This window comes from Teleopsis dalmanni, chromosome 1 (genome assembly GCF_002237135.1).
Source record: "Teleopsis dalmanni isolate 2A chromosome 1, ASM223713v2, whole genome shotgun sequence".
In the NCBI taxonomy this organism is placed as follows: Eukaryota; Metazoa; Arthropoda; class Insecta; order Diptera; family Diopsidae; genus Teleopsis; species Teleopsis dalmanni.
In genome coordinates, this window is record NC_051846.1 from 139,681,376 (window position 1) to 139,702,399 (window position 21,024).

The window sequence follows — 21,024 nt, forward strand, 5'->3', positions numbered from 1 at the left end:
CTTCAAAAACAACTCTCTACAATATTGGAAACGTCAGAGCACGGCACTACTCAAGGAACACATTCCACTGGTACATCAACCAAATCGACAATAAGTTCGCCAGATTTTGAGAACGAAAATCAACCAAACACAGCAACACGGCCGCTTCACACAGACTTGGAAACGGTTTTCGAACGATCTCAAGAAGTATCTGGAACCAATTCCAAGGAAAATATTTTATTGTCAAATGTGAATTTAGACACTAAAAGCATTTCATCAACAACAACAACAAATAAGCACCCCGCAATTGAAAACATCGACTATAAGCAATCAAAATACTCACCAAGCAAGGTACCAACAACACCTGCTGCAACAAGACTTCATAACTTAAGAAGTAATGTGTCCGTGCTTGACGAGTTTGCGGAAGAGTGCGAAATCAAAGAAGCAGGCAATTTCTCCAGATTGATGCAATGTGAAGACACAGCACCGAATATTGCGATGCGTACGGTGCGTTTCCAAGATGACAAAACGGAAACTGTACCTACGTTGTTGGTATCAGCACCGAACCGAGTTCAATTTCAAGAAGACAAAACTGAAACTATCTCTAAAATGTTGATTCAACCTGTCGCTACTGATCAGAAACCAGAAGAAGATAAGCTAAATAATTCATTACAAATGATATTCTTACCTCCCAAACCGATACGATTTGAAGACGAGTACACCGAAACCATGCCTAAATTAATGTTTAAATCGCATGATACCAACAACGCTAGCATTGATGATTCATTTCAGTTTTTCGTTAAAACACCTCCGGCCATTGAAAAATCGTTAGTAAAACAAAATCAACAACTTGGAATTACAAAACAAATCTCTACCGTAAAACATCCATCCCCCTTGGTTCCAAAATCGAAACGATTTTGCGATATTGACACACCTGAGGTACAAACTAATTTAATGTTTGCTCAAAAGCCCAAGGAGAACACGAAAAAAACTATGCTGCTATTTGAGGATGAAATAAGTGATAAAAGCATGAAATTACCTAAAGATGCACTCCTCTCCTTTCGAAAATCGTCCAATATATCATCAAAAAATATTTTAGAAGACTCATTCCTACCTGACTTTTCTATAATTGCGGAAACACAGCCGAAGTTAGTTCAAAACAAGGATAAACTGCTAATTGGATCAAGTCATCGAACTGAAATAACTAAACCTGAACAAGACGATTCTCTTTTATCCAACCTTTCATTTATTTCAGAAACACAACCAACAGCAAATCCACAAAAGGAAAACACAAAAAACGAAATTTCAGAAACACAACCAACAGCAAATCCACAAAAGGAAAACACAAAAAACGAAAAATCAGAAGCAGCCAATTTAACAGGAGCTACAACGAATATATCAGTTAAAAGAATTGGTGCAAACATCAGTGCAAACCAACACCAAGTGGACAACACAAATCGGAAACATGAAACAATTGTTTCTGGAGATTCTTTCATGCACGACTTTTCCATCGGGGATAATAGACCATTACAAGTCTCTACAAAGTCTCAGAATATATCGAATTCATTCTTCCATTTAAACAAATCAGAAACGAAAGACTCGAATGCAAGCTCATTTATTAAACCGAAATCACAGCTTCAGTTCCGAAATACACAAAATAATACTCATGAAATGCAGGATTTGTCAGTAGTTTTAAACTCTCAGCCACAGAAAGAAAACCTCAAAGCCTTCAGCTCTGGAGGTAGTACGTTGAAATTTTTGAGCAAACCTTCACCAAAAGTTCCGACAAAAACAAATTACGAAAACTCCCAGAGTAATTTAAATTTTTTAGAAAAACCTAAGACAGATCTTAATTCAGAGTGTAAGGAACCACAAAAACAAACTTCAAAAAATAGTGATTTGGATGATTTTTTCGAGCTGAACGCAGAAACTGCATTATTCTCAACGAATATAAGCTTAATTAAAAACTCTACTTTGGTTTCGAATTATCCGCAAAAGACTACACTAGAACAAACTCATGAGATTAGAAGGCAAGTAACGCAAGACTGCAAAAAATCTAAGCAGAGCTTTTTAAAGCAACCGTCATCATTTGTACAAGATACAGTTGGCAATAGATCGAATTTAAACGCAACAGAAAAATCCCCAGCGGAAAAGCATCGGACATCGACTGCATCCACAAATAAACCTGCTACAAATTACGAAAACGCCGCTAGCGCTTTGGGAATAGGTGACTATTTCAATAAGGAGAAACTCAACTTAAGTAATGAATATGACGATGAAATGAGTATTTACTTCAAGAATACACCCAGAACTCCCAAAAATACCGTACATGTATGGAGAGATTCTTTGGATAAGTCTGATAATAATTCCTTTGTACACCGGCAATGCGATCTAAATCAAACCAATCAGCTGGTGGAAAGGTTTTGTGTAGATCCGAATGTTAATCCTTTTAATGTGGAATTAATAAACGCTTTTCTAGATCAAATTGATTTAATAACGTTTTTAAAAGACTTGCAAACTTGTAGAATGGTAGGTTGTGTCCCCTGCATAAAACCAAACACAACGATTGAAATCAATGGCGTTCATTTTCAAATTTCGAAACTTATCGGTGAAGGAGCATATGGCGCTGTGTATAAGTAAGTAATATATTTTGGTTAGTATAAAATCAAAGTAATATTTTATCATTTTAAATATATATATACAATGATTATATTACTATATATATTTTTTTATTTATATAGGGGTATTGACACTAAAACTGGTGATAAATATGCGCTTAAACAGGAACGGCCACCAAACTACTGGGAATATTATATTTGCTTGGAGCTACAAAGTCGTATTACATCAGAAAATATGGTAAGAAATATATTTAACTACTTCCAAAAATTGATTCTTAATGGAAAGAACTAATTATATAATAACCCGTTCACGAGAACTTGACTGAATTGATCACATATAGCATTAGTTGTTTCAACTTTTTAAGAACCATCAAGTCTTAATAAAGCATTTAATACATGGGTATTCTTGTGGTACTTGCTTTTTTCCAATGCGTCCAGATTTGTTCGCCTTCCTCTTTATAGTACGGCGCTACGTGACTTTAGGTCTTCCACTTTTTCTGTTGCCCGTTTTTGATTTTAGTCAAAGGCATACAGACACAGGCGTTGAAGTGACTTCCTTACAAAACCTACGATTAATCTTCATTAGTTGGTAGTGATTACATAGGGCACCGTTTTTATATTGGACGGCTGAAGCATATCCGAAATACTCATTTTGTTGTTGTTTTAGCCAGTTTGAGATTGTTGAACGACACTTGGTCGTAAAGTTCTACAAGTGGTTCAGGGAAGCAGACCCGTCCATTCTTGAAATCCTAAATTACTCATTATGTTTAGTGAACAAATTTTTAAGGTTTACGAATGAAATCCAACTCACCTAGGTCGGCAAACTATCACATCTGTAGAGATTCATTTGGAATCTAGGTATTAAATAAATAAACAAAAATTCCTTCAAATTTATAAAATTAATCATTAATCGAAATTAACTTATTAATAACTTGATATTTTTTTATTGCCTATTCCATAAAAGAAATAAAAAATTTTTAACCTGATTTTCTTTTAAAAGTTAAGTCAAAATAGTTAATTTTTTTATTAACTATGAAGCAATTTTTCTGAACATTAGAATTTATATTCTTTTACAAAGGAATAATATATAGCACCATAAGTAAAAAAATGTTTATATACAATTTCCATTTACAATTCCACAATATAGAACTGTAACAACTTCTTAAATTTTAAATGTCTTTTATACTCATAGTCGCACTAACATACGAGATGTGACGAAAAAGTAACACATCGTATCATTTTCATCGATTCGAGTAAATGTAGTATTTATGTATTGGTTGCACTATCAGTAATGTTTGTAGTAACTATTAGACAACTGTGGTGTTTAGTTTGTATTTGCCAAGCGAATGAGCAGGACTTACCCAAGCGTGTTTAGCGACATTTTATGTAGCATATTTTGAAACAGATAACAGATTGTAACAGAAACAGATAATAAAATTTATGTTTTAAATAAAATTAAGTACGTGCGAATCGTTTATTATACTAAGTAAGACTTTTGGTAACGATACTATCATAATCACGAACTTATAAATAATACAAGATCTTTTAGGAATATCGAAAAGACCTTAAAAAAACCCTGGAGACTTTATCGATCAATGATAAAATGTTACAAAAATTAGAAATATAATAGACGAACTGTTACCATTAGAGAGGTTTCTGAAGAAGTATAAATATTATACTGCTAATGTGAATTGATTTTCACCAAATCTTTGGTCATACGAGTTACAACTGAATGCGATCGACTCATTCAACAGTTCATAGTGAAGTATAAGAGTAATGCCAAAACTGCACTATTTGCAAAATTTGGTATTCTGCAACTATTTTTAATATAAAAAATTTTTTTTTTCAATGAGACACTCAAGGGATTATAACGGTTTTTAACAATAGTTGAGATGGCTACTACGTGGCAGAACCAGTTTAATCAAAACTATTTCTAAAAAGGCATTTCAACAGTGTTTCTGAAACTAGAAACATGCACACAGGTGCATAATAGAAAACGAAGTACTCTTGGAGAGAGACAAGAGTACTTCTAGTGACGGAATTATACAATTTAATTTAATAGTTCAGCCATAGCTTTTTAATTTATAATTTAAATATTCTCTTTAAATAAGTTATTCTTTTTCTTTTAGTTAAATGCGTACATGAAGATTGAATTTTCTCTAATCGGCAATAACTCAAGTGTATTAGTATCCAAATTTTCGGACTATGGTTCACTGATAAATGTTTGCAATAAAGTTAAAAAGTCAACTATGAAAAATGTGGACGAGTATGTAGTGATGTACCTGACATGTGAACTTTTGGAAATCATGGATCACCTGCACGCTGCTAACATCATCCACGCAGATATTAAACCTGATAATATACTGTTAATGAATAAGTAAGCATTCATTTGTTATGTACGAGTATTAAATATTTTTTATATTTTTATATTTTTTAAAAAAGGTTGACATATCCAGCGAAGCAATGTTGCCTGCAACTGATCGACTTTGGTGTTTCGATCGATATGCAGCTTTTTAAACCTGGGCAGACATTCAGTTATGTGCACAATAATAATGCATTCAATTGTGTGGAAATGCGTGACAAACGTCCATGGACTTATCAATTGGATTTGTATGGCTTAGCGGGAGTGATACATGTATTGCTCTTTGGTAAATATATGGAAGTAGAAAAACGATCCGATTATATCTGGATGCATAAAACGCATGTGCCGCGTTATTTCAATAAAATCTTATGGGAAACTATCTTCAGGGAACTGCTGAACGTGCGCGATTGCAACTCAATGCCTAACTTGCAACAATTACGTGCAATTATTAAGAGGGAAATAATAGAAAAGGAGAAGTTTGTTATCAATAAAATAGCAGAGTTCAACAAAGCATTATCTTCATAAAATTTAAAACCGTACATATATTAATATAATTTATTATTTTCATTAATTAATCATTTATAGATTTTTGCATGTTAAGGACATTCATTTTTACATATTTTTTTTGAATTATTTTTTCACGTACTACTATATATTGTAACTTTCGTTTTTTTTTATATCCTCATAAAAAAACAAATGCAAATTGTAAAATATATGTTAAGTTCACTGTAAAAATGTTTTATTATTAGCAAAGTGCATTTGGAATGAAGTTCACACGCGTGTATGTATTTTTACAGTTCGGAAGACATAAAATTTTTTAATGAGTACATGAAATTTATTAAATCGGCAATTATAGAAGTAGCCGAGATACTTAAATTTCGTACTTGCAATTTGAATCAGTGATTGGTTGGTTTGGCTAACGCACAAATGAGAATTTTTACGCTACATTCAAATATGTAAAGTTGAAGCAATGAGTAGTGGAGCAAAAATCAGTCAATAAAAAGTCTTGGCTCCTTGCACGGGTTTTTGTAAACCTTAATGGCTCTTGCTTTCCTTTCTTTACGAGAATGCATTATTTTCTTTTCTGCAGCACACATTAAGCGATCCTTGATATAATTGTCCATTTCAAAGTCAATGTCTTGAATGGGTTGTATATCTTCTGGGTTTTTCGCTGCTGCAGTATCAAGTGCCTTAACTATTAAGCTGAGCAAAGCATGTGCAAGCTTATGGCATACTTCATATTCAACCGCTTCCTTGGTTGTGTAATAAACAGCAGCTTGATTATTGGGATGAACTCCTATTGCTAGTAGGATGTTACAAAAAATTCCACGCTGCATACGATTAAACGGTTCCACAAGTTGCGGTGGCACCTTTATAGTTGTTGCAAGATTAGCGATGAACTTAGCAAATTTCTGGATGAGAACATTTAAATACTGGGTACGGCACTGCCTTTCCATTTTGGTGAGCATTTCATAGTAAAGTTCCTGTTTACGCTTAAGTAAATCCTCACGTCTACGTTCTTTAGCTTTATGGTTCTTAATTATGTCTTCCAATTGCCTTGAAAGCATTAATAAAAACATTATTTTAATAAACTGTTTAGTCGAATATATAATATCTTACTGACTAATAAGTTATTTGGTAGAAATATTTATTAAAATAATGAAAAGTTAAACAAATCTATTGTTATATATGTTGTGAAGGTTAGGTTTGTTTACACCGGCGATCATAAGGATTCACCTGGTTTTGTTACCTAATAAAATTATAAAATTGAATTTCTTTTTTATAATCTTTTAATAATATAGAAAAAAGTGAAAATTTATCAATTCCCATTAGACAGCTACAATCGAGTGAAAGGTACCATTAATTGGATAGGGATGCCATTTTAGTGCGATAAATGTGGAAGGTAGGTCCTGACATTAGTCAGATACGTAATTGTCACAGTATCTATATATACCTCTGGCTCGCAGCAGATTGCAAACACTTCTTAATTAAATTGTGTGATATCAGAATTTAATATAGAAAATAATATATTGAAACACATTATTATAATACGCTAAAATATTATAGTTCATCCATTTGTTGAATTATATTGTTAGAAATAATAAGTCAGTTGCACGTTAAACTATACTCTACAAAGTAATCCACTAATCTTTTTCTTGAACTTCTTTTCATGTGAGAATCCCTAACAAGAATAAAAGAAAACATGAAGAATTGTCTAAACACCAGAAATGTAACTATAAAATTACCGTTGATTCAGTTCTAAACCAAGCCCGTTGGGAGAACAATATCTATATATCAAAAATATAAACCTGTTTCTTATATATCATATAATATATACATTAATTTGATACATCAAATATCCTTAAACTAAGATTGAATGAATTAATTGATTGATTAAAAGGTTAATTGAATTAGAAAAGATGGTACAGATATATACTAGATGTCACTAAAATGAGTTTGTTTGTTCGTTTCTTAAAAAAATGATGTACATCTACCAATTCAATCAAGAACTTACTCTGTCGTGATTGCATTATGCTTCCATGCCAAGTTTTTCATCCGTTCACCTCGCAACCTCGGTGTCATGATGTCAGCATAGTACTCAGCAGTGTACAAAACCGCGTGTTTTTTGGGCTCTTTCAATCTTTCAAAAGTGGGCTTAGCTATATACGGCGGTTGCGGTTGGTACGCCATTCTATCGACATATTTCTTGAGTTTTTCCATATTCTCATTACGTCTGCGCTCGTCATCTGGTATCTCTTCCTCTTCGACAGAGGTCGAGGATGTCGAGGTGGGAAGGGGCAAGTCCCAACTATCGACATTACTGCTTGCCATATTTGAATACTTTTAATTTGTTTGTAAATTGTAAAAATTTGCTAACTTTGAGTATGCCAAAATATTATTTAACTGTAGAATTTGGATGGATTTTATAAAATCATACGTAAATTAGTAAATAAATTTTATTTCAATGAAAGAATTTTAATTGTCCTTAAAACAAATTTTACATTTCAGTTACTTTATTTGGTTAATTTTGAAATTTAATGCAGAGCCAATTTGATGAAACTTCAAATGATGTTGGAGGGTTTGCAAGATATTCCTGTTTATAAGGCAAATGCCAAGTGTCTTTCACTTTGTGCGCGCATATCATAAAACGAATTGGCTCCTAGAAAAAATTCTCAGTTAATAGCTAATAGTCTCTGTTTATTAAACGTCAGTCGTCAATCATACCTTAACTATTATTTTTCCACCTTCAGTTTGGGTAACTAAAGAATATTGGTGTTCCTGTTGCCAACGTCTAAAAATTGGTCGTAGTTCAGGCCCCAGTAAAAAAGAGTGTGTACGCATTAAATCCCGCGAGAAGAAATCAGTGTGGTGGCCGCTCTTCAGTGTAGCATACAATAAAAATGGATCATCATGTGTTCTATAATTAAATGCATAAGATATATAAATATGAATTATATAAATTTAATTAATGCTTTTAAAATTTTTGTTATATGTAATAATTCTTTATGTTTACTCGCACATTCGATTTAGAATATTACTAATTGTTAAAGATATATAAAGAGTTGATATGCAGATATCTATATTGAAACTATTTTCATTGCGTAGTGAGCATTGTATAGCTCCCTTACATTATCAATAAGCGTCCGTTTTCTTTAATAAATCGTAGCAGTTGATGGTCTTAATTTATTTGAATATAACCGAGATATGGTTTAATTGTTCTGCATTTAATTGTTGTAAGAACTTGTCTTTCACATGAAGGTACTTTTAGCAACAGCTTGAATTGCAACAGACCTCGCTGTTTATCACAGTCGTAGACGTCTCTCTCGATGCTGTGGAAGAAAGCCCATCGGCATCGATTGGAAGCTGAATCAAAAGCAGAAAAATAAAATACGGCCAAGAATTGCTGTGCAGAAACGTTATCTGGAATGTGGTATCATACCTGGCAAAAAGCAGCTCTAGCAACAGTTCCCTTATTTTGAGGACGTAAGAATATTCAACAAATATATCTGACGTATTAGATTGTTAACAATTAAATTACAAAATTTGCAAAACTCCTTGAATTATATTAAAGACGTTGAGCTTTATTTAATATATGGTATTCTGGCTTCTCTACATCACAATAACTTTCTCTAAAAACGTAATTGTTAACTCTTCTTTCATAAAAGGCTGGAATAGAACTGCTCCAGAGGTTCTAAATAAAAAATAGTGCTTCACAGCACTGGCATAAATTTATGAATCGCTCTGATCAAATATTAATAATATTATAAATTAAATAATAAAGGAAAAAATTTTAATTTGACCAAGGACACACCTTCTTGTCTCTTAATCTTTTTATCTTCTTATCTAAGAAGAGTATATATATATATAATCTTCTTACATATACTCTAGAAGTTTTATTTGACTTTTGTTGAATGAAAACATCGATAACACTGAAGATGGTCTGCAAAGTAAACCGAAATATTTATATAAATAAAGAAAAGGTTTTAATTTTGTTTCAAATTATTTGTTATTATTTAAATTTGTATTATTCTTTACTTTAACATTACTTAAAAGTTATAAAAAAAACAACCTAAAGCTAGACAGATGCGCAAACAGATTTAATCTTTATTCTAAACTTAAGACCACTTTAAACAGATATCCTTTAGTTTTTGAAGAAATAACGTAAAAACTGAAAATAATTACTAAGTATAATATTGGAATAATATAAGTATAATATATTTGCATCGTACATAATAAATATAATAATAATAATTTGATTTTTTAAATCATTTATGACGAAAGAAACCATGTTTTTTCTATAGAAACTATTGTTGTTTAATGGAGACGTACATATTTTTTAATACACTGTAGTGAATTATAATAAAAACTTTTTATTATTTATTAATTAATGAAATATATAATATATTGTTAATGAAAATTAAAATCATTTTATCATTGAACTAACAATAAGTTTTATTTAAAATGGTAAGTTTTTTGTACTTCTGAGAGCAATTTAAAAAATTAAAACTTAACTCTAAAAAAAATACATTGTACATTCTTAGTTTAATTTATTTAACTATATTTGGCTAAATTAGATGCTTAATTCTAAATTAAAAAATATTTGTAAAGAAAATGACACAAACGATGACGTACATGTCTTATCATCTTATGCATGAGTCGAAAAACAATGCTCTCTTAATTTATACAGCTTTGTATATAGAATATATGATGTGAAAATGCTTAATATTATATATACATATAGAATTACATACTTATTTTATATACTAATTTTACATTATATACATTATTAAATATTTAATAATTTTACAATATTCAGACAGTAATGAATCGAAGAAAAAATATTTTTTTGTAATTAATTAATTTGATATTTCAGCTGACCATACAGGTTTTTCGTGTATTACCTAACCTCCATCATCAGTGTCCCTTGGAAATAACTTTATGGATTGCAATATTCACAATTTTATGGATTGCAAGTGCCAGGCTTAGAACTTGGATCCTGTAATATAATAATATTATTACTGTCCAAACTTTTATATTTTAAAAAAATAGTTTCTTCATCATATTTGATTGTAAAACAAAAAACAATTTTACATTATCTTCTTACATTTTTATGGCGCCAGCCTTTTGTACTATTCAGAAAGCCTTTCAGGTCATTTATATTTCCGTAAAGTTTTTTTACAATAGAAATGCGGTGCTACTTCCGTTAACCATTCTTCTTTGATAACTGTTACGTTCATCATAAAGAGTTTTGTTGTTTGCAGTAATTCGCTGTAGACTATAAACTGAGGCTGTTGTATAGTATAGAGCGTTGAGTTGGGATGAATAAATAATTCCGTATCGCTGGTTATTTTTCTATAAACACCGGAATGATGCAAGTAGGCTGCATTCATAAAGAATCCAGCTGTTATACATTTGCAAAGCATCTCGACATTCCCATCACAGGAAAATAATGCTACGCCGAACTTTTTATTTGCTAAGCTAACAAGTTGTTCACGCAATTCGTAGGCGCGCTTTAAATTCCGATAAACTAAATAATATTGACCACAGAATTCTTTGGTGCGTCCATTTTCCACAAACGCGGTGTAAACATTAAGCAAAGTTATAAGATCGCCCTCAGCAACCTCGAAATTACGATTCGCAACTCTTCCTTTCATTTGTGCTTGCGCAGTTACGGGTTTCGAAAAAACAGATTCCACTTGCAACATAGCGATGATTGTCAATATTTCTTCGGAGCAGCCCAATTGTCCTGATATATATAACATTTTTCCAAGCATCGGTCCAAACGGCAACTCAGCTAAAAAATAACCAACTGGTTTAGTTAGGTTTCCTTGCTCATTAATAGCACCCAATGCATACAACGTCTCCAACGATGAGAGCAGATTTTTAGCTGGTGGAGCTGATGGAAAATCGAAACGTAACACATTACTAATACCCAATGCTTTTAGATGTAGTAAACTTGCGCTAAGCTCTGAGCGACACATCTCTGATGGTAAACGTTCAGGAAGCTTTTCAAAGTCTGCTTCTGTGATAAGTCGATACACTTTTCCCGCACGTACACGCCCTGCTCGCCCGGCACGCTGCACTGCAGTCGCCTTACTCACCGGCACTACAACAAGACTGTCGGAACTGCTTTCTGGATTGTACCATTTCACTTTCACAAATCCACAATCAATGACGTAGACAATACCGGGTATAGTTATAGACGTCTCTGCAATATTAGTTGCAAGAACTACTTTACGCACTCCTTTTGCTAATGTAAAGAACACTTTGAGCTGGTCTCTGCTAGGCAAACCACCATACATAGGCAAAATTTGTATATCTTCCGAATTATCGCTATTTTTATATTCATTCAACAAATCTAAAGCTTCCAATACTTCTTCCTGTCCCGTTAAAAATGCCAGAATATCACCAGCTACTTCCTTCTTATGTATTTTCCAAACAGTTTCAACTGTATCACGTACATAATCTGGACAAGGCTTATTTATATAATGTATTTTAACTGGATGCATTCTACCTTCAACCGTCAACACAATGCTGGATGGCTTGCTTGACTTCTTGCGCTTGATATCGAAGAATTCGCGAAAAAATTCCGCATCAATAGTAGCAGAAGATATAATAATTTTTAAAGACTCTCGTTTACGTGCAATTTTCTTAAGCAATCCCAGTACGGTGTCAGTCAGCAAGTTCCTTTCGTGCGCTTCATCAACAATAATAACGCTGTATTGCATTAATAGTGGGTCTGCTAGTAATTCTCGTAGCAGTATACCTTCTGTCATATATTTTATTTTTGTGTTGTTTGAAATTCGCTCCATAAATCTAACAACATAGCCAACAGTGTTCCCAACCAATTCACCACGCTCCAACGCAACTCTGTCTGCTAAGGTGATTGCGGATATGCGCCTTGGTTCTGTCACACCAATTAAGCCTTTCACATGCCAGCCCCACTCACATAGATATTGTGGTACTTGTGTGCTCTTACCACTGCCAGTCTCGCCAACTAAAATGACAATTTGGTGGTTTTCCAGACAGTATAATATGTGGTTACGATAGTTCCGTATTGGCAGTTTTTCCCTTTGCTCAGCTATGCCCAGCGAACGATGCGCATTGAAAATAAATGTTGTAGTTGCCGGGTCATCTTCTCCTTTCAGTGGTATGTCATCTTGCTCTGCAGGCCTCAAAAACTTCGGTTGCGTTTGTAGCGAAATCATTTTTGCTAAACGCTTTATTATTTATTTAAGTTCAAAAAAAACTAAACAACATAAAGTGCCGTTCTTCAGTCAGCTGTCAAATAGTATTCTTACAGAGTTGCCGCTTTATTTTATTTTTATGTTTACTACACAAACTAATAATACACAATGACACGATTAATTTTAAAAACGCTTTATAATATCTTTTCAATTCAAATATATAATCAACAATAATTTATATTGTTTTATATTTATGTTTGTTATATATAATATTTACATAAAAGAGATAAAAAAAACTCTCAATATTTTCAAAAACATAAATAACCAATCCGTAACTATCATATAATGTGTATATCAGGTCAACCGTAAGGACTATTCCTGACAACAGGTAACGCACGAAGGTACACATAACAAAAAAACAGGTAGAGAGGCAACAAAATTAATCCAACACATCCTGAAAACAAAACATGTAGCAGATGTCGATAAGGTCAAAATAATAGATAAGACAGGATTTCATAAGAAGTGATTATGAAGAAATACACCGTACATAAAAATCTTATACAAAAATAAAGAGAAGAAAGTAGTTCATAAGAAGTGATTATGATCAGATGTACATAAAAATCTAGTATAAGAATAAAGAAAAGAAAAGAGAGTGACTACACTCCCAAGCGTGAGACTACTGCAATATGTACTATTGAGGAACAATAGTTGGAAGGAACAAGCTAACAAAGTTTGAAGTATTAGCAAACGCACGTACGCATGTATTTACATTAACATAGACTGTTAACATTTCCAAATAAGCATTATCTGCATATATAAATCAAAAAGAATAGTGAACAACGTTATTTTCAGAATTTAAAATTTATAAATAGGTCTGTTCCACGGGTGACTTTGAGCAACACAGTGTATACACAAGTGCGTTCCACCAGAGCATCTGAGAGAGCGTAACATCGCTGACGAAATTTGAAAATGCTACACAAACTTTACTCGCACATTTTCTTTTAAGTAAAATTTGTGTTGATGTGCGAATCAGCTGCTTTGGTTTGAATTTAAAATTTTGTATTGTTTATTTGCGCGGCACTGGTGTTTTCACCTGACTTTACACAAAGCTGTTCCATGGAAATCTGTGTAAAGAGCATAATTTGGCACTTCATTTGTGTTACGCTCTCAGTTTGTTCTTTAATTGTGTTTTACTTGAGTTTTACTACGGATAGTTCGTGGAACAGACCTAATATTTCAAATTTTATATTCAGTTTCATTAGTAGCTAGTACAATTAAATACATTTTAAATTTGACATCATCTAGTGTATATAAACTTAATCAATATTTAGGGACATTGCAGATCCCACATACATCGTGTATGGGTCTGGCTTCTCAATCTGGCAACGTTTTTATAAAATGATTTCTTGCTTTCTAATGATTGATTTGGTTTATACGATGCGTGTATTTCTTAGTCAATAACTACCTACAGCACTTTAATCAATTGATTTTGTCTGAGAATTTTATAAGCCTTTTGATAGCAGTTTTAAATTCGAGAATTGTATCACTGCTCCGGAACATATTTACAATAGATGGCAGCTTGATCTTTAGCTTGACCAATAACCTTTGGTTTAATATATTAAGAATATGAATATAATTAACACTTGACCTTCAATAAATAATCTTATATTAGTTTCTACTATATATCTTCATTAAAATATATCAGCAGCAATTTTTGCTTGAAATGCACTTGGAAATTTTGGTAGTCTGTACGACATCTTAAGTAAGCTTATTTCTAAATAAATTCAAAACCCAACCTTATTTTATATTTTCGAGCTTTAAGTATAAACGTTATGTCTGACAAAAATATAGAGCATTTAAATAGTTTTATCAGATTTGCTTGACTTATCTGATAGTAGACCTTCTGTGAAATATATTGAACATTTTTAAGTATGCTATAGTGTCCTGCGTGTTTTTAATTCTCATTTCATCAAATAATCATTCTGTAATTAGAAAATCAAGCTTTTGATTGGATCCTATTTTATTTGCGGCATTATTCTTCATTTCAAGCAATAACCGAGTTAAAGAGATAATGAAATATTTGAAGTTTAATACTACGTTTCCACTACGTACTTAGTAAGCCATATAGTAATATTGAGCTTTTGGTCGTTTACATTATGGAAAAGAGCTTTTATGTGTCAAGAAGTTACTTAAGAAATGAGAAAGAGCTTTTATGTGTCAAAAAGTTCTAGTTTTAGAGCTTTTGTTTGTTTACATTTTAATTGTAAGCAGATGACATTAAATTTTGTATTGTTAGAATGTTAGTTTTGAATTTTGAGTGTTTGTTTATGGTTTGTTTCATGTTTCAAATTCCGATAATTTCCAATGTTGCATTCGTCATTTTTGGTATAATTTTGGTCGAATTTTGCTTACTATATGCTATAGTAAGTAAAAAAGCACAGAAGCTATTTGTATGGTAAATGAAATTTACTCAGTACGATAAGCTTGCTAAGTACGTAGTGGAAATGGCCTATAAGCTTAAATTTTTTTGCCTCTTGCTTGTTTGAAAGTGTAAATTCCGATAAGCACTCTCTTACGTTTATCATCTGTATTATTTTATTTATTCATATCTTCTAGACTACGTTTTAATTTTTATGTCGTATTGAATTGTACTTCGCATAGAAAAATACATCACGATTCAAATTTGAAAGGGTTTAAATCCTGACATTTGTAGTCTAAAAATTGTATATGAACAATTAAACCCATAGACCACTTTTGACGATTATTTGGATGTACTGTCACTCGATTGAATATAAAATTATAATTATACATAAATATATAATTAAATAAATATATTATATATATTTATATAAAATATATATATTTAATATAATATATATTTTAATAAATTTCTAAAAAATTTCAAACTAAAAATTTTAATTTCAATCGAGTGACAATACACTCAAATATATACGATATATTTTATACAAATATATACCATACATTACTATATATTTTTTACTAGCATATATTATATATTACTGTATATATTATACAAACATATAAAATATATTACCATACATTCTTTACAAATATATACTACACATTTTTAAGAAATACATACTATATATTTTTTACAAATATATACTATACATTTTTTACAAATACATACTATATATTTTTTACAAATATATGCTCTATATTTTTTACAAATATATACTATATATTTTATACAAATATATACTATATATTTTATACAAATATATACTAAATATTTTATAGAAATATATACCATATATTTTTTACAAATATATACTATATATTTTTTCAAATATATACTATACATTTTTTACAAATACATACTATATATTTTTTTACAAATATATAGTTTTTTTTATGTTTTATTTTTGACAAATATATACTATATATTTTATACAAATATATACTATATATTTTATACAAATATTTATGTACTATATATTATATACAAATATATACTATGTATTTGTGTTTTTTGCAGGAGTTTAGGTCATTTGTTTCACATTAAATTTAAATAATATAAAAAATTTGCAAATAAAAACATTAATCTTGTTTGTTAATTTCGGTATATCTTCAGTGTTGCTGATATTTTTTTAATTCAACAAAAACTTTTTTTTATAATTTAAAATAATATAACACAAAAAACTACCTAAGGCCCGGCATAAAAACAAATTAGCTGGATACCAATATTTAAAAACTATAATATATATATATATATAAATAAATATATAAATAAATATATAAATAAATATATAAATAAATATATAAATAAATATATAAATAAATATATAAAATTAAATACATATTTAATTTCAATCAGGACACCAAAAAGTATATTATCTATGGGACCCATGAAACCTCATGCTGCCATTGGCATATATTGTTTAGAGATTTTGTAAATCACAATTACGGCATCTATAAAAATACCGCTTAACGAATATAAAATAAAAACTTACAGATTATTTGTTAGAAACACACTAGCATTTTTGTATATGTAATTCCAGGATGTCTTTGACCAATTCTGCATATGCTTTCGGCCTAGTATCAGGACATGCTTGTTTTGGTTACTGAAATATTTCACCACATTAGTAACCTAACAAAATATAATTCATTTAAAAATATTATAAAAACTACATGAAACACCCTACCAAGTTAGCCAACATAGCCGGGGATTTCTTGATACCCATTGAGTATGCAACATTGAGTCCGTCAATGACACAATCGTACGGTGCGGTTTCGGCAACGAATGCTTTAAATCTGTCAACTTCCTGAGGCGTCGATTTTTGAAAAACATCATTCCTAATCAGGACTTTATTTAAAAACGAATTACTAAGCTTAGCAAAATCTGCAGCACTGACAGAAATATTTTCCATTTGATTATTGCAGTTTCTACATTTGCCCGAGCGGCTAAGTTTAGATTTTGTAATGCTAAGCAAATTTTTATTCTCTAGGCTCGTGATGTAATCAACTACTTTCTCACTTATGATGATATCATGCTGTCCAAAAAACTCTAACAATTTCTCAAATTCATGCTGGAAACTCTTGTCTGAATTCTTTGTTATTTGTTCAATGTAAGCAATGAATACTTCACATCTTGGCTGCTTGCCCGCTGTGACCATCTCATCCAATATTTGCCAACCATATGACATATCATTTGTGCTAAAAGCTTTGACAGCTACTTCGGAATACGCTGCTACCGTTGGCACTGCTGTAAGTTTCGCCATTTCAATCAACTCCTTACAGTCGCCAAATCGCTCTGTGGCCACAAGCCCATGTATAAGGTTTTCACAAGTGGTGGTGTCAAACACGTCATGCTTGCTTCTGAAGTGTTTATATATTGATAAAATTTCATTTTGTTCTTCTGTTGTCAGCGAATCAATGGAACCACCTCGTTCATGATAAGCTGTATTGTAAACTCGTAAGAGTCGCCCGAGGGTTGCCACATTGGGTTCAACATTGATCTTCTTCAAGTACTTCAAGTAATCTTTGGCTAATGGAAGCTGGTGTCCGTATTTAAATAAACCAATCATCATAGCATCTACGTTATTTGATGATATATATTTGTTATTATTTACAAGTGCTTGTTTAGCATCTTGCCACTCCTCTACGCTCAGTTCAGTTCGGTTATCAAAAAAATTCGTATACAAATCTTGCAGCGCAGCAGCTTGCAACTTTAAAGCAGGCGATCGCTTGAACACTCCACCTCTTCGTATTGACTGAAGTAATGCACTTCTCTCATTACAGAATTTTATTGTCGTTTTGAAATTTAGAAATTTTAAGCTATTCATTTTAGTTCCAAAATAATCCTATCTATTATTTATTATCATTGGCAATGTGTTTGAACTTAATCAGCTGTTATTTGTTTACAAAATTGCCTTGTGATGGCAATTGAGCGATAAATTAGTGAGGACAACGCACATGAAATTTGATTGTACGTTGTCATATGTTACGTTATGTCAACTTTCTTCATGTAATTTACTATGCAATATTTTACTCATAATTTTATAATTCATAAGGCACAATTTGTTATTTATTATTTATTCCTGTTTTCAAGGGAAAACAATATTGAAATAAGTATTTTATTGTATTGAAAACATATGGAAACTGTTCGTCTTAGTGGTGCTGTATGCATTACAGGGAGTTTACATTACGAACTTTGCTAGTGGATATCGATTTTGAGTGCAAAATCAGCAACCAAAGTCGCTTTGCCATATAAAAATACGCACAACAAACTTCGAACTTTGGCTGAAAGTTGACTTCGCTTAATATCTTTTCCTGAACATAGTACAGAATTTAATGCGTTATCGATAAGTTTTTGGTACAAAAATGGCGAATTGACAGATTTTTAAAAAAATATATTGCTAGCGCCAAGTTAGCAACGCTGCTGCGGAAGCTGTGTTGTTATATATGAATAAATTTAAAAAAACAATTTATTTGTTGAACTTTTTCAGATATATTTATTTACATAATAAATATAAAAATAATAATGTAATAAAAATTTTTTTTTTTTTAAAAAAAAAATAAAAAATAAATAAATATATTTAATTATTTGAGTTTTTTTTAGATATTTGAGTTGCAATCACATTTATTCTATATCTTCAGCATATTTTCTAAGCTATAGAAGTTGAAATTTCTTGTAAAACTTGAAATTTACTGCATTGATTAGGACTTCAAATTTCAGAAAATTGTATTATTCTAGTTTTGTGTTCTTTGTTGCCTTAATTAATTCTGTATTAGGAATATTCGCGTGTAAATTGTTATCGTTTCTAGATTTTTCTAAAAATAAACTTTTTGATAAAATTAATATATGCTGAATAAAGTACTAGTGTTGCTGAAAAGCTACGCTTTCTTTGTATAGTGACAGAGAAGCTTTATTTAAAATTAAGAGGTTTTTTCGAATAGCAAAAACAGAAATAAAGGACATATAAGGATATATAAGAATGGTCGCTTTGCATATAGTAAGTAAAACAATATGCATTACAAATGTCTCTACAAAAAGAGCAGCTTTGAAAACATAAAGAATAGGCGATCTGGTTGGTGTCACTAATTAAAATAAAAATAAGTGACAACAAAAAACAAAAAAAAAAACTGGAACTTGAACATTGAATGTTTGTGCAGCCTTCTTTGCTATTCGAAAAACCCTCTAAATTAATATATGTGATTTTTTTTGTATAGTTTGAAAAATACGTATCAAAGATCTACTATTCATAACGAATCGAAAGACTTTGCATATAAATAACATTCATTTTTGTTCAGTTTATTTAATTTTTTTAAAAAATAATAAATATTTCAATATTGTATAACTAAAAATTCGGGTTTCCATAACAATGTTTCCAGCTGATTGTTCATTAATAGATTAAAAAATGTAACAATTGTCAAAATGAAAACCCGAAACGATAATGTGAACACTTAATCAACGTTAATCGTTGATTAAAGTTTGTAATGTAACTCCGTATAAGATTCTCAACAATAAATACTACGTTGCGACGTAATGCTTCTGTTTCAGCCAACAGCTTTCTTCGTACAAATATGGCAACACTATTTTTAGTGATAGTTGTGCACAGCTGTTGGTTGACAACTCAATCATCATTGCAAATTCGGATAGTGTGTGTAGAGACAATAACAAGAGTGGTTTGAAATTTCGGCGTAGTATCCAAAAATAGCAAGTTATTGCTGTAACCTTAAAGAATTATTTAATATTTTATTTGGTGCTGTTTAAGAAAAAAAATATCGTAATGAGCGTGTAAGATGAACGCATTGCGTAACATCTTTAGCACGCGCACACTCAACTTACTACGACAGAATGGGCAAAATGCGCTCCTTAACTTAACACAACAACAGCCTGTAGAGGATGCAGCCACATCTGCACCTTTAATTGGGAATGATAATAATACAAAACCTGCTCCGCTACTCATACCGAAATCCATACTCGATGCAACCACATTTACGGGCAAGAAATTTGCAGCAAATGGAGCATCCTCGGGTTCGGTGTCGCCAACCACATTGAAGAACTATCGGCGCATGCAGCGCAAAGTGGAATTAGTCTATCGTTGCAAACTGTGCAACACACGGAACAGTAAAACTGTGACGGAAGCTGCATACACCAGTGGAATTGTCATATTGCAATGCGATGGTTGCGGCGTCAACCATTTGATTTGCGACAACGTAGGTTGGTTTGCGGATACAAAGTCCAAGGGCAAGACATTTGACGAAATGCTAGCCGAGCAAGGCAATCGTGTAAAGGTCATTAAAGTCAACGAACGTGGCGAACTGATCTAGTCCTTAAATTTGTTATTTTGTTATTTGCATTTTTGTACTCACGGAAATGTGAAAATGTTTTAATAAAAACAACGCATAAGCAATGAACATAAACATTTGTTTGTGTCTTCTACAATATTTAAACGGCAGTCTGCGTAAATGCTAATTAATCTAATTGTTGTTATTCTGTTTGTTGTGCAAACAAGTTTATCTTCTCGACACATCAAGACATATTTGAGATAGAAGATTCTGGCAGCGTTACAAAATTTATTATTATTTATTTATAAAAAAATTATATTTTTCCATTCAACGAAAACGGATTTAAAAAAAATTAATATCAATAATTATCATCTAAAAGTGTTTAGTCACGTCGAAAAATAAAAAAACAAACTTTTTTTTATAAATAAACTGATAACGAATGATTAACATGATTGATTAGTTCTCGTTTTATCAGTCCCATAAAAATTTGTGCAAAATTGTAGTGTAATCGATTGTTGGCGATTGGCTTTTCTGGGTAGTAGTCGCGGGTGTGCGTAATACGTCTGGAATGGCGAGGAAAGATTCCAATCGTTTCAAGTTCGCAGTTGACCACTTTATGGAC

General features: G+C 31.4%; 5 protein-coding genes across 5 annotated transcripts in view; 2 read left to right on the forward strand and 3 right to left on the reverse strand.

The window, feature by feature from the left end:
- The window catches only part of LOC119666334, a 16,035-nt gene extending 10,482 nt beyond the window's left edge, over nt 1-5,553 (forward strand). Inside the window, exons 4-8 of the mRNA XM_038075617.1 lie at nt 7-1,243; nt 1,298-2,615; nt 2,721-2,835; nt 4,727-4,974; nt 5,040-5,553. Coding sequence (XP_037931545.1) covers nt 7-1,243; nt 1,298-2,615; nt 2,721-2,835; nt 4,727-4,974; nt 5,040-5,484 — 3,363 coding nt within the window. The 3' untranslated portion in view covers nt 5,485-5,553. The remainder of the gene's footprint in view (nt 1-6; nt 1,244-1,297; nt 2,616-2,720; nt 2,836-4,726; nt 4,975-5,039) is intronic.
- Nucleotides 5,554-5,681: 128 nt separating this feature from the next.
- On the reverse strand, nt 5,682-7,868 carry LOC119669000. The gene is made up of 2 exons (XM_038078726.1): nt 7,475-7,868; nt 5,682-6,516 (listed from the first exon to the last, which is right to left on the reverse strand). The coding sequence occupies exons 1-2, from the start codon at nt 7,789-7,791 to the stop codon at nt 5,949-5,951; spliced, it is 885 nt and encodes a 294-aa protein (XP_037934654.1). The 5' UTR covers nt 7,792-7,868; the 3' UTR covers nt 5,682-5,948.
- A 78-nt stretch (nt 7,869-7,946) lies between these two features.
- LOC119669002 (mitochondrial ribonuclease P catalytic subunit-like) lies at nt 7,947-17,985 on the reverse strand. The gene is made up of 4 exons (XM_038078728.1): nt 16,814-17,985; nt 16,622-16,758; nt 8,185-8,377; nt 7,947-8,119 (listed from the first exon to the last, which is right to left on the reverse strand). The coding sequence occupies exons 1-4, from the start codon at nt 17,951-17,953 to the stop codon at nt 7,982-7,984; spliced, it is 1,608 nt and encodes a 535-aa protein (XP_037934656.1). The 5' UTR covers nt 17,954-17,985; the 3' UTR covers nt 7,947-7,981.
- Nucleotides 10,291-12,668, reverse strand: LOC119669001 (probable ATP-dependent RNA helicase DHX35). Its single transcript, XM_038078727.1, has 2 exons — nt 10,565-12,668; nt 10,291-10,456 (listed from the first exon to the last, which is right to left on the reverse strand). Exon 1 carries the CDS (start codon nt 12,666-12,668, stop codon nt 10,611-10,613), a length of 2,058 nt encoding a protein of 685 aa, XP_037934655.1. The 3' UTR covers nt 10,291-10,456; nt 10,565-10,610.
- A 1,760-nt stretch (nt 17,986-19,745) lies between the features above and the next one.
- On the forward strand, nt 19,746-20,539 carry LOC119666683. Its single transcript, XM_038075968.1, has one exon. It carries the CDS (start codon nt 19,914-19,916, stop codon nt 20,442-20,444), a length of 531 nt encoding a protein of 176 aa, XP_037931896.1. The 5' UTR covers nt 19,746-19,913; the 3' UTR covers nt 20,445-20,539.
- Nucleotides 20,540-21,024: the final 485 nt, after the last annotated feature.

Coding starts and splice junctions, on each gene's coding strand:
- LOC119669000 (XM_038078726.1), bottom strand. CDS start 7,791: ATGGCAAGCAGTAATGTCGATAGTTGGGACTTGCCCCTTCCCACCTCG. Junction 6,517..7,474: donor CATAATGCAATCACGACAGA/GTAAGTTCTTGA, acceptor AATGCTTTCAAG/GCAATTGGAAGACATAATTA.
- LOC119669001 (XM_038078727.1), bottom strand. CDS start 12,668: ATGATTTCGCTACAAACGCAACCGAAGTTTTTGAGGCCTGCAGAGCAA.
- LOC119669002 (XM_038078728.1), bottom strand. CDS start 17,953: ATGAATAGCTTAAAATTTCTAAATTTCAAAACGACAATAAAATTCTGT. Junction 16,759..16,813: donor CGGCTATGTTGGCTAACTTG/GTAGGGTGTTTC, acceptor ATATTTTGTTAG/GTTACTAATGTGGTGAAATA. Junction 8,378..16,621: donor GTGTTTCTAACAAATAATCT/GTAAGTTTTTAT, acceptor ATTTAATTATAG/AACACATGATGATCCATTTT.
- LOC119666683 (XM_038075968.1), top strand. CDS start 19,914: ATGAACGCATTGCGTAACATCTTTAGCACGCGCACACTCAACTTACTA.